The 14,134-nt window shown below is 46.0% G+C and overlaps 1 protein-coding gene across 1 annotated transcript in view; it reads left to right on the top strand.

Moving 5' to 3' along the window:
* The first annotated feature begins 5,732 nt into the window (after positions 1-5,732).
* LOC143815619 (uncharacterized) overlaps positions 5,733-14,134 on the top strand; it is a 60,338-nt gene continuing 51,936 nt past the window's right edge. Inside the window, exon 1 of the mRNA XM_077295013.1 lies at positions 5,733-5,997. Within this exon, the coding sequence (XP_077151128.1) occupies positions 5,859-5,997 (139 nt within the window). The 5' untranslated portion in view covers positions 5,733-5,858. The remainder of the gene's footprint in view (positions 5,998-14,134) is intronic.

Raw genomic sequence — 14,134 nt, 5'->3', positions numbered from 1 at the left:
GATCCTGATGAATCGGGCCCTACATGTGTGAACCTACCCTAGTAATTCTAAAAAAAACCTAAGATTTTGTTCAGTTTGGATATTGGGGTTTTAACCCCTTTACGACTTATGACGTATAGGTACACCATAGGTCGCATCCCACTCTTTGGTGCGAGCTGCGTCACTGAGCCTGCACCTTTTCTGGCACACAACAGCTGATCTAATCAGCTGTCATGTGCCCCTAACAGCTGCGGGTGCAATTGCGATCCACCCACAGCTGTTAACATGTTAAACACGGCTGTCAGTGTCTGACAGTGACAATTAACCTGTGCAAACAGGATGAGCATCATTAGCTCCACCCATTGTGGCCCCTGTCACATGACCACGAGGCACCGATGAGTTGGCATGACAACTTGGGGTCTGCAGGAGACCCCTGTGGTTGTCATTGCCGAACAGCCATCAGTCTGGCCCCTTGGCCGGCGCTCATAGCAGATGAGCATCTTCTCTACACTTAGCAGGGCTGCAGATGATAGGAGCTTCAAATCTGCTAAGACTACTCAAGCATGTAAAAAGTAAAAATAAAGTTTTTACAAATATTAATAAAATTAAAAAAAATATAAAAGTTCAAATCATCCCCTTTTGCCCCATTCAAAATAAACAATTTTAAAAAAAAATACACATATTTGGTATCGCCGCGTTCAGAAACGCCCGCTCTTTTAAAACATAAAAATAATGAATCCGATCGGTAGACGGCGTAACGTGAAAAAAATCAAAATGCAAGAATTATGTTTTTTTGGTTGCTGCAACATTGCAATAAAATGCAATAACGAGTGATCAAAAGATCGTATCGAACCAAAAATGGTATCAATAAAAACATCGGCTTGTTGCACAAAAAAATAAGCCCTCATCCGTTCCAAGATCCTGAAAAACGGAGACTGAGGTCTCATAAATGGCTTTTTTTTTTTAAATATACAAACTTTGGATTCTTTTTTACCACTCAAATAAAAAAGAACCTGTACATGCTTCATATCTACAAACTCATAGTGACCCAGAGAATCATAATGGCAGGTCAGTTTTAACAATTAGTGAACATGGTAAAAAGAAAAAAATTGCGGAACTGCACATTTTTTGCAATGTCAGCACTTGGAATTTTGTTCCCCATTTTCCAGTACGTGTTATGGTAAAATCAATGGTATCGTTCAAAAGTACAACCTGTCCCACAAAAAACAAGCCCTCACATGGCTATACTAATGAAAAAAATAAAAAAGTTATGTCTATGGGAAGAAGTGGAGCAAGTAACAAAAACGGAAAAATCCAAAGTGGTAAAAGAGTCATTACAGAAATCCAGAAAAAATAGACTACCTTGCAATAAAGCCATTAAAAGATTGCATCCACCTAGAATGATATATAAAACTGAATGAAAATACATCCAGTTAAATTGCCCCTCAGGGCTGCGTTCACACACTGTTTGCAAAAATAAAACAGCACAGAGGATGCAACAAGTGAACGCAGTCTAAGGCCACATTCACACTATCAGTATTTGGTCAGTATTTTACCTCAGTATCTGTAAGGCCGGTTTCACACGTCAGTGGCTCCGGTACGTGAGGTGACAGTTTCCTCACGTACCGGAGACACTGACACACGTAGACCCATAAAAATCAATGCATCTGTGCAGATGTCATTGATTTTTGGCGGACCGTGTCTCCGTGTGCCAAACACGGAGACATGTCAGTGTTCGTGGGAGCGCACGTTTTACACGGACCCAATAGAGTCAATGGGTCCGCGTAAAACACGGACCTCACACGGACATTCTCCGTCTGGGGTCCGTGTGCGTGCAGGAGACAGCGCTACAGTAAGCGCTGTCCCCCCCACATGGTGCTGAAGCCGGTATTCATATCTTCCCTGTAGCAGCGTTTGCTATAGAGAAAATATGAAGAATAGTGTTTAAAATAAAGATCCATGTGTCCGCCACCCCCCCACCCCCTGTGCGCCCCCCCGCTGGTCAGAAAATACTTACCCGCTCCCTCGCTCCTTCCTGGTCTGGCCGCGCCTCCTACTGTATGCGGTCACGTGGGGCCGATCATTTACAATCATGAATAGTCGGCTCCGCCCCTATGGGAGGTGGAGCCACATATTCATGACTGTAAATGATCGGGCCCACGTGACCGCATGCAGGAGAAGCCGCGGCCAGACCAGGAAGCAGCGAGGGAGGCGGGTAAGTATTTTCTGACCAGCGGGGGGGGGCGCACAGGGGGTGGGGGGGCGCCGGACACATGGATCTTTATTTTAAACACTATTCTTCATATTTTCTCTACAGCAAACGTTGCTGCAGGGAAGATATGAATCGCAGCTTCAGCACCATGCAGAGTGGGTACCACACGCTCCGTGTGGTACCCACTCGCCATACGGGCGGCACACGTGTGCCGCACGTATGGCCTCCGTGAGTTCCCAGGCACACGGACACGGATAACTCCGGTACCGATTTATTCCGGTAACGGAATTATCTGGACGTGTGGGACAGCCCTTATGGTAAAATCAATGGTATTGTTCAAAAGTACAACCTGTCCCACAAAAAACAAGCCCTCACATGGCTATACTAATGAAAAAAATAAAAAAGTTATGTCTATGGGAAGAAGTGGAGCAAGTAACAAAAACGGAAAAATCCAAAGTGGTAAAAGAGTCATTACAGAAATCCAGAAAAAATAGACTACCTTGCAATAAAGCCATTAAAAGATTGCATCCACCTAGAATGATATATAAAACTGAATGAAAATACATCCAGTTAAATTGCCCCTCAGGGCTGCGTTCACACACTGTTTGCAAAAATAAAACAGCACAGAGGATGCAACAAGTGAACGCAGTCTAAGGCCACATTCACACTATCAGTATTTGGTCAGTATTTTACCTCAGTATCTGTAAGGCCGGTTTCACACGTCAGTGGCTCCGGTACGTGAGGTGACAGTTTCCTCACGTACCGGAGACACTGACACACGTAGACCCATTAAAATCAATGCATCTGTGCAGATGTCATTGATTTTTTGCGAACCGTGTCTCCATGTGCCAAACACGGAGACATGTCAGTGTTCGTGGGAGAGCACGTATAAGGCTACGTTCACATTTGCGTTGTGCGCCGCAGCGTCGGCGCCGCAACGCACAACGCAAACAAAAACGCAGCAAAACGCATGCACAACGCTGCGTTTTGCGCCGCATGCGTCCTTTTTTTGATTGATTTTGGACGCAGCAAAAATGCAACTTGCTGCGTCCAATGCGCCCGGACGCGGGCGCCGCAGGGACGCATGCGGCGCAAAACGCAAGTGCGACGCATGTCCATGCGCCCCCATGTTAAATATAGGGGCGCATGACGCATGCGGCGACGCTGCGGTGCCCGACGCTGCGGCGCCGACCGCAAATGTGAACGTAGCCTTACACGGACCCATTAAAGTCAATGGCTCCGTGTAAAACACGGACCACACACAGACCTTCTCCGTGTGCAGTCCGTGTGGCGTGCAGGAGACAGCGCTACAGTAAGCGCTGTCCCCCCCCACATGGTGCTGAAGCCGCCATTCATATCTTCTGTGCAGCAGCGTTTGCTGCATAGAAGATATGAATAATAGTGTTTAACAGAAAGATTTATCTGTCCGCTGCCCCCCCACCCCCTGTGCGCCCCCCCCGCTGTTCTGAAAATACTCACCTGTGTCCCTCGTTGGCTGTCGCTGCTTCCTGGTCTGGTCGCGCCTTCTACTGTATGCGGTCACGTGGGGCCGCCGATTAGAGTCATGAATATGTGGCTCCACCTCCCATAGGGGTGGAGCCGCCTATTCATGACTGTAAATGAGCGGCCCCACTTGACCGCATACAGTAGAAGGTGCAGCCAGACCAGGAAGCAGCGATAGCCAACGAGGGACGCAGGTGAGTATTTTCAGAACAGCGGGGGGTGCACAGGGGGTGGGGTGGGGGGGGGGGCGCACAGGGGGTGGGAGGGCCGCGGACAGATAGATCTTTCTGTTAAACACTATTATTCATATCTTCTATGCAGCAAACGCTGCTGCACAGAAGACATGAATCGCGGCTTCAGCACGATGCAGGGGACAGCGCTGAACTTTAGCGCTGTCTCCTGCACGCTCCGTGTGGTACCCACTCGGGACATGGGCGGCACACGTGTGCCGCACGTATGGCCTACGTGAGCTCACGGGCACACGGACACAGATAACTCCGGTAACGATTTTTTCCGGTACCGGAATTATCTGGACGTGTGGGACAGCCCTAAGCCAAAACCAGGAGTGGGCAATAAATACAGAAGTGGTGACGTGTTTCTATTATACTTTTCCTCTGATTGTTCCTCTCCTGATTTTCACTAAATATAGAGGTAAAAAGCGCACCCTATATTCAATGTGTGCACGTGGCCTTACGGTTCATTCAGACTTCAGTTTTTCATGTACAGGGTCCATCCATATAGTCTATGGGGCTTATTTTTGTGGGATCGCACCAAAACATAGGAACATAGTCTCTGGGTCAATTAAAAAAAAGTTTTTCAGAGACTTCAGAGTTTTTTTTTTTTTTTAGAGGTTTTTGGAGCTGAACTCCCCAAATCCTAAAAAAATGGGAATTTTGACTCAAAAAAACAGCAAAAAGACTCAGGCCTGGATACATTAAAGGTTTTATGTTTCAATTCTGGTGTAAAAAGCTTTGAAAAGTCACAAAATTTTGGTGCAAAGCGAGGATGAGCTATGATTTTGTGACTTTTGGCAGTCTCGTGAGTGGGCGCTGTTGGGTTGAGATAGGGGTCTGGTATCCCCGGTTCATCAAATTCATGACATGCACCAGCATTCCTTGTGCCACAAAGATATATGGTGAGGCGCACGCCACTTTTCAGATGCACCGGAACTTTTAGGGCTTGTTCACACTTTGCAGATTTTGCTGCGGATTTTTCCGCAGCGGATTTGGAAAAACCGCAGTGCAAAAACCGCTGCGGTTTTCACTGCGGATTTTCCTGCGTTTCCATCTGGGGATTCCTCTGCGGGTTTTCAACAGCACTTTCCTATTGGTGCATGTTGAAAACCGCTGCGGAATCCGCAGAAAGAAGTGACATGCTCCTTCTTTTTTTCCGCAATTCCGCGCGTTTTTTAAAGGGATTTTCCGCAATGTGGGCACAGCGGTTTTTGTTTTCCATAGGGTAACATTGTACTGTACCCTGCATGGAAAACTGCTGCGGATCCGCAGCGTCAAATCCGCAGCAAAAACCGCAAAGTGTGAACATAGCCTTAGGCATTGTGCACACATCATGGATTTTGTGGGGTTTTTACCTCAGTATTTGTAAGCCAGAACCAGGAGTGAGTGCTGCCCTTGAAAGGGTGCCAACACACTAGCAGTATTTGGTCAGTATTTTACCTCAGTATTTGTAAGCCAAAACCAGGAGTGGGTGATAAATGCAGAAGTGGTGACGTGTTTCTATTATACTTTTCCTCTATTTGTTCCACTCCTGGTTTTGGCTTACAAATACTGATGTAAAATACTGACCAAATACCGCTAGTGTGACGGCAGCCTGAGACACCTGCCATCAGCCAGTGAGCGGTGAATGAAGGGTTCACCTTCTGGCAGCAGAGAGGTTACCTCTGGGCTGAGCTCCCATTAGAAGGTGGTGCCAGGTGAGAGCAGGAATGTGACTAGTGCAGTTTGTGAGGAGGGTGGGGTCAGGTGCAGGCAAATCATGGACTCAACCAACAGGAATGATCTATTTACCTGCTGGAAAGGTGGTTTTGTGCTTCATTTCCTCCTGCCTGCGACATACAGGGACTGACTCCGAGCTGTCTGGGAAGACATGCTCTGCTAGAGACTGAAAAGATTCCTATTCTTCGCCTTGTGAGGACTCATTCTACACAATGAAGAAGAATAGCTCCATGCAGGGAACTCTCAACAAGCTATTTGGGAAGAAGAATGCAAACACCAACTCTCTGTACGCCGATAACCCACCATGGATGCTGCCCCAGGGGGCCAAGAAGGTGTCTGTGGACTACAATGGTGAGTAACAGGTGCCGCTGCTGACATGGTTTCTTCTCTTGCCTAACCTGGCTGAAGGCAGATAATCCTCACAAATCTGTGCATTAGCTGGGGCTTACAACAGCTCGTTGTAGAACTAGAACTCCCAGCATGTGCGACAATGCTGGGAGTTGTGATTTTCAGGACAGCTGGAGAGCCACAGACCACGAATGTCACAACCTGGTTCTCTGTGGCAAGCTGACAGGAGAACTTGTAACCCTTTCTTGTCAGGATTGGAAAGCTTGATTTGCCCAGGGTCATGTTTATCGGTGTTTTTACTGCAGTTTTTATTGGGGAAAAAAGCATTTATGAAACCTTTTCGATTTCCAGCTGTTCAGAAAAGGCGGCGTACCTCAATGGTTACCTGTGGTTCGATGTTCTGTAATTATTAACATGAATCTGTATTGTAACCATATAATGGAGAATGTCGTCTTATTACATGGTGGCAGGGGTGTAGCTTGGTGGGGGAGATGCCTGGGGCCACCAGCATGTTCTGTATTTAGATACAGGGTGAGGACGGTGAACCTTTGCCCCAGGTGAAGGAAAGCTTTGGCTCGTAGCATGGCTGTTCAGAACACACACGTCATATGAATATATTTATTTTACTTTTCATCCCCATATGACATTGCTCCAATGGCGCACAGCATTCTGTAGTCCAATGAGTCCATTTGTTTTCCCAGATGTTGGCTTTTTTTTACATGAGATTTAGTGGCATGAGATCGGATGAGCAGGATCTAGGAGAAATGGCGTCATCCCGTCACTTGTGTTGGAGACTCTTCTTACTGTTTATACCAACCTTTTAAAAGGGTTGCACAATAATTTAAGAAACTAAGCGTTTTTTTTTTTTTCTTCCGGAAGCGATGGCATCATGTTTGTTCATACATATATGGTGCGTCGGCAAATTGCGACTAATGAATACACAAACTCCGCAATTGCTGTAAACATTAAAAGCACAAGGTAGAGGGGTTTATTTATTGTTTTTTATATCAAAGAGCGCAAAAGCCATCCAACCGTGTAGACATGTCCCTCTTTAATATGCCTAGTCCCTATTAACAGATTAATGAAATGAATAGATTTTCATGGCTCCTGCTGCAGAGTCAACACAAATGGTGCAAATAGAATACTTGTTGCAAATCTTCAAGCACTTACCTGGCAGGTTAGCTAAAATAATATTCTTTGATAAAAAGAAACAAATTTGGTGCATCTCTTTGGCTTAGGAAAACACAAATATTGGCAACTGAAAATACTAGGGGGTGAAGAGTCCAAAATGATCAGTTGATCACCTTTTCTTTGAGGAGCTATTCAAGTTTGGAGAAATTGTCACCTGATCATTGGTGTGAGCCTAGTTGATGGGACCCCCACTAATAGCTAAAACATTGAATAGACTGCAGGGAATGAGGGCCCCTTCTGGCTGCTGATAGGATCAGTCCCCTTGGATCTCTACCAAACAGTGAGCACACATTAAGCCCATCATAAGGGCTTGTGCAGACTACCGTATCTTTGGTCCTAGTGCGATCTCACGAAACATCAGATGACATATGAGTGCAGTGCGATTTTTCACAGACCGACAGAATGGAGAATTTTTGTTTTTCCCATCCCCCTTTACATCTGACAAAATTGGATCAATCTGTGATCCAAATCTGATCAGTTCTATTAGCATAATTGGCCCAATTCTCTCGGAGCAGAGAAAATGTGGTGTGAGCTCAGCCTAGAGTATTTTCGGTGCCATATATTTGAGAGGAGCAGCACAGCATGCCCATTGTTTCAATTGATGGGGTTCACAACAGTTATACCCACGACAGACTAAAAAATCGCCTAGCTTGTGGACATGTTAACACTTATATAAACTGGAATAGCCTATTACAATGGGCGATCAATGAGTGACCGTTGTGGGATCCAGCTCCCTAATCAGCTGGATTAAGACGCCAACAAGCTTTACAGTCAGTTCAGCTGTGTTCCAGACATGGGTCACACATGCCAACAACAGATGTTCCATTGATATCCTTTACTTTTTTGACATGTTTGCTACAGTGCAATGCTACATACCACAAAAGCTAAAGCCACTAGAAATATTTTGGCTGATATGTCAAAACATTGTTATGGAAGGCAGTTGACTGATGACTCCTGCCACATGCCAGTGCACGGCAGATCATGTCGCCTAGTTATAGCCTTTTGTGAGATAAAATTGCTGGCGGTGAGTAAACCGCATTCATTTGAATATAATGTGGACAAATGAGGTGAGTATGGCATTTAAACAAACCTTTATCCTATGACATCAGCCAGAATATGTGGAATGTCCCAACTGACTGACCCCTTGGATTTGCACACTAATGTCTGACTAATGATGACTCTCGTATATTGCATCATTGCTGGAGGAATGGTCTTCACACAGTACTGTTTGCTCCTGTGTTATGTGGTCAGCAAGAATGTGAGAATCGGCCTAAGCAAATATCTAAGAACCTACAAACCTGGTATAAAGCCACAATGAAATGAATTGAACCATATAGCTGTAGGAACGCCACCCAACTTTGATTTATGATATACCCCTTCATGTTTGTATAGTTTTAAGTAACCTACATGCCATCTTCTGTGACGCATATGCTTAATCTTGTGACGTTGGGAACACTTAGTCAATCAAAAAGTTTTGTAGATTTTGTTAATCTGGGGCCCTGGGAATATGCGGTTAGGTGAGGTAGGATATGTTTTGTTCTCAATTGTGTAAAACAATGGGTTAATCATTTACCTCCCACACTGATCTTGGGTCTTGTTTATATACGGTAACCACTTATTTTCCATCTATGCTATAGTCGCGTGCAATCTGACATGATAAAGCTCAGATTTTACCTTCTCACTTGTGTAATTTGCAATTAATGACCATTTGGTAACAGAAATCTGCTCTTTGTGCACAGATTCCTGCAGGGCTTACGTTTATAATATACTGTAGCTAATCAGAAGACGCAGAACTGCAGTGAAGAGAAAGATCAGTAGCCGGCTCTTGCAATGTGATACAACATGCTTCCGATTACTGGGGTTTCTTATAGGCCCTATAAAACATGCTTGCATTGTGTATTTTACTGTTTCTGAACAGAGCAGGGCTCAAAAATGGTGAGTAGCCTAGAGAGAAAATCAATATCACGTAAACATTACACATAGTTACTGATTCTCATAAGTTATATGCTTAGAACAGGTCTCTTCCTACTATACAGGGCATGGGGATATTGTAGGGGAAGGTCTCCTGCCTTGTAACCCACCTGAACAGATCTTCTCCTGTAGCACACGCTGGGTACCCGCCAAAAGCCCCGTTCCCGAGCACAGTCTCTTATATCATACCTGCCCCCAACAGTCAGGTGCACCTACACCCCCAGAGAAGGTGAAGATTTCACATACAGTACTGCACTCCAACAAGAACTCCAAGCTAACAACTGTGAATATCTCTACAATGGAGTGATGGAACATAAAAACAGACAAGAGACACAATCGGGGCATGTCAGGTGTTTCTTTTTTTTGTTTTTTTTTTTGTTTTTTTTTACTTAAGCAAGTGACAGGTCCAATTTATATTGGAAGCTAGCTGGCCTGGTATCCAGCTGTTCAATGTAGCTAAGGATTCCCTAAATGTAGTAAATACACATTAGATTAGGGTCAGGAAGAGGAAGGTTGACTCCCTCTCTACTGACCGATGCCAACTGACAGGCCTGCATTGCAGCGTTCCATCCCCGCACATACAGACTGTGCATCTCCTGAGACCAATTCCCCGTCAGGCCTCTTTCACACTAGCGTCGTGCACTGCACGTCGCTATGCGTCGTTTTGTAGGATGCGTTTGCAGGATGCGTTTTTTTTTCTCCATAGACTTGCATTAGCGACGCAGTGCCACACGTCGCAACCGTCATGCGACGGTTGCGTCGGACCGTCGCCACAAAAAAAGTTACATGTAACGTTTTGTGCGTCGTGACCGTCTCTTCCGACCGTGCATGCGCGTCCGGAACTCCGCCCCCGCCTCCCCGCACATCACAATGGGGCAGCGGATGCGTTGTAAAACTGCATCCGCTGCCACCGTTGTGCGGTGCTTTCACAGTTTGCGTCGGTGCGCCCGACAGTGCACGACGCTAGTGTGAAAGTAGCCTAATTCTCCAAAGCCTGCAGCACTAACCGGTCGGTGCATCTGACATCTGCGGTCTCTCTTGGTAGCGCTGATCCGGCGTTGCGCACGATTTGCAGCAGTGAGACCGCGGCGTCCAGTCCGGTACTTTGTACATCCTTTGCAGACCTTTTACCTGTTCAGCACCTCGTTCCAGGATCACAAGACCACGTGAACGAAGACCAGGATACTTTGTCGCCGTACAGAGACAGTGAAACACTTTTCTCAAGAACCGGCTCAGAGACTTTTCTCGTGCCACCTACAGCGCCATTGTGGGATTTTCCAGCCATCATCATCCAGGAACCAGAGACTGATAAGTTAACCCGTTATTTCCCCCGTTGTAGTTACTTTATTGCTATATACACATTGTGGGCCTTTATGTTTACACCCCCTAACTCCCTGCGTGGAGTATTTACTGTTGAGAGATATATCTATATATCTATATCTCTTGCTCTGCCTCCTGCTCGTCACTGCATCCCGCATTCCTGTTAGTACCTTACAGGGGTGTGCGCTTTCAGGGTGGAAGTGCATGCCACCAGAGAAGAATATGAAGAAATGTGCAGTTGGTCTGTAAGCAGAGACTTCACATGATTCATTGCAGAAATATTAACTTTTTTTGATTATGGAGGGAAGTGATGCAGTGCCCAATGGAGAAAAGCAGCAGAATAGGTGCAGCTCAAGGATATTTACAAGGTTCTTAACTCTAGTACTTTGACCAAGTGACGTGTCCTCTTTAATCCCCTCCTCACAGGTTGGGAGCTGGTGTATGGCGCAGTCTCACAAACCTGAGTTTCTTATTGGCAGATAATGGCTGCATATTGCAGCCAGAATCTGCCTCTAATAGCCGGTGTTAGAGCGGAACTGTTAACCTATGAAAAGCAGCTGTCATTTTCTGAAAGCGGCATTAACTGTGCATCGGTATGGGGTGTGCATTATTTTATGCACCCATCGGCCACCCTGCGATGTGAACATGAGATGCCGATGGACCGTTTTGGCATCTGTCTGCAAAAGGCCCACCCATGCCTCCCATCAAGGAGTGCTGTTAAAACCCAGCCTTTCTAGTTAAAGACAGCAATATAATGGGATTTGCTCTGTGTACAAGTTATTTTCTTCTGAGTTTAAGCGCTGTCCTGAGTAAAGGCCCCGTCTCACATAGCGATTTACCAACGATCACGACCAGCGATACGACCTGGCCGTGATCGTTGGTAAGTCGTTGTGTGGTCGCTGGGGAGGTGTCACACAGACGGCTCTCTCCAGCGACCAACGATCAGGGGAACGACTTCGGCATCGTTGAAACTGTCTTCAACGATGCCGAAGTGCCCCTGCAGCACCCGGGTAACCAGGGTAAACATCGGGTTACTAAGCGCAGGGCTGCGCTTAGTAACCCGATGTTTACCCTGGTTACCAAAAAAAACAAACACTACATACTCGCCTTTTCGGTGTCCGTCAGGTCCCTTGCCGTCTGCTTCCTGCTCTGACTGAGTGCCGCCGTACAGTGAGAGCAGAGCGCAGCGGTGACATCACTGCTGTGCTCTCACTGTACGGCGGCACTCAGTCAGAGCAGGAAGCAGACGGCAAGGGACCTGACGGACATCAGATGGTGAGTATGTACTGTTTGTTTTTTTTGGTAACCAGGGTAAACATTGGGTTACTAAGCGCGGCCCTGCGCTTAGTAACCCGATGTTTACCCTGGTTACCAGTGAAGACATCGCTGGATCGGTGTCACACACACCAATTCAGCGATGTCAGCGGGACCTCAACGACCAAAAAATGGTCCAGGCCATTCCGACACGACCAGCGATCTCACAGGGGCCTGATCGCTGGTACATGTCACACATAGCGAGATCGCTACTGAGGTCGCTGTTGCGTCACAAAACTTGTGACTCAGCAGCGATCTCGCTATGTGAGACGGGGCCTTTAACCGGGATGGCAGGAGTGTGATGTTAGCGCCTGAGCCTGGCCACCTCTCTCATGCCCTGCTGTGCTTCCTCATACAGTAACATCGGAAGCGCACAGTTCAGTCTAGTGGCACCACAAAACTGCTTGTCTGAAATGTGACTCAAGCATCCTGAACACTTGGACTATCAACCCCAGCAATCGGCAAGTTGGCAATTCTATTCTACAGCTTTAAGTTGTCTTTGTTTCTGTAGTTGCTAAGTGCTTAGATTTTTAAATAATGCCACTAATGATCGTGGAGTATTTAGGTGGGAGGAAATTTTACAAACTGACTTGTAGCAATGATGTCATCCCTTTACAATGCACGCTCAATTCAGTAATCGCTTTAGAACAGGGGTGGGTAATTTAATTTTCCTCTGAGTGCCCAACAAATAGACGGAAATGAATTCTTCTTAATATTAACTTTGAGTGCAATTAATATCAAACATAATATTGAGCAGAATTAAATATGCTATGTATTGTATGAGGGTCTACATAGCCCTCCAATATATACAGACATTTCCCACTCTCACAGAGGAATATATATCAACTAGATGGTGGCCCGATTCTAACGTATCGGGTATTCTAGAATATGTAGGTAGTATATAGCACAGGCTATGTACTATATTGCACAGTGACGTAGTATATACCATAGCTACGTAGTATGTAACACAGCGTAGTATATAGCAGAGCTACATAGTATATTGCACAGCCACGTAGTGTATATAGCACAGAGATGTAGTATATAACAGAGCCCACGCAGTATGTAACACAGCCCACGTAGTATATAGCAATGTGAGCACTATATGCGTGGTTAAAGACTTAAAATAAAAAATAAACCTATACTCACCTTCCGAAGGCCCCTTGAAGTCCTGGCGCCTGTGTGCGGTGCACGCAGCAGCTTCCGGTCCCAGGGTTGGTATGAGCGCAGGACCTGTGATGACGTTGCGGTCACATGACCGTTACGTCATGGCAGGTCCTTCTCGCATAGCATCCTTGGCACCGGAACCTGCCGCTTGCACTGCCAAGGACACCGCACCACGTCGGATGGCGAGAATAACCTTTTTTTTTTTATTATTATTATTATTTTTAACATTAGATCTTTTCGCTATTGATGCTGCATACGCAGCATCAATAGTAAAAAGTTAGTCACACAGGGTTAATAGCTGCGTTAACGGAGTGCGTTACACCGCGGTCCCCTAACGCTGGCATTAACCCTGTGTGAGCGCTCAGCGCTGACTGCAGGGCAGTAAAGCAGTGGCCATTTCGCTGCCAGAGTATGGCCGTCGCTGATTGGTCGTGGCAAAACGCCCACGACCAATCAGCGACTTGGATTTCCATGACAGACAGAGGCTGCGACCAATGAATATCCGTGACAGACAGACGGAAGTGACCCTTAGACAATTACATCATTATATACTATATATCTCAATCTCCCTACTCCCTTTACTGTGTGCACTGATGCACAGCCTATATAATGTAGTGACATCGTGTCTGCTGTCTGTCGCACATTCTAAATGATGGATGAAGGAGCTGGTGGCTCGCCCCTCTGCCATTATATTCACCACTATTTGCATCCTGACTAGTGATGAGCGAGTATACTCGTTGCTCGAGATTTAATTGTAAAGTGCTGCGGAATATGTTGGCGCTATATAAATAAAAATTATTTCCCAAGCACGCTCGGGGGTCCTCCGAGTATTTGTAAGTGCTCAGAGATTTAGTTTTTGTTGACGCAGCTGCATGATTTACAGCTACTAGCCAGCCTGAGTACATGTGGGGGTTGCCTGGTTGCTAGGGAATCCCCACATGTAATCAAGCTGGCTAACAGATGTACCGTATATACTCGAGTATAAGCCGACCCGAGTATAAGCTTATTTCGCCACAAAAGACTAGGAAAACTTAATGACTTGAGTATAAGCCTAGGGTGGGAAATGCAGCAGCTACCGGTAAATGTCAAAAGTAAAAATAGATAGCAATAAAAGTAAAATTAATTGAGACATCAGTAGGTTAAGTGTTTTTGAATATCCATATTGAATCAGGAGCCCCAT

Source organism: Ranitomeya variabilis, chromosome 3, assembly GCF_051348905.1.
Source record: "Ranitomeya variabilis isolate aRanVar5 chromosome 3, aRanVar5.hap1, whole genome shotgun sequence".
Lineage (NCBI taxonomy): Eukaryota > Metazoa > Chordata > Amphibia > Anura > Dendrobatidae > Ranitomeya > Ranitomeya variabilis.
Note: the sequence above shows the minus strand (reverse complement) of the source record. Positions and strands in the feature narration are given on the sequence as shown.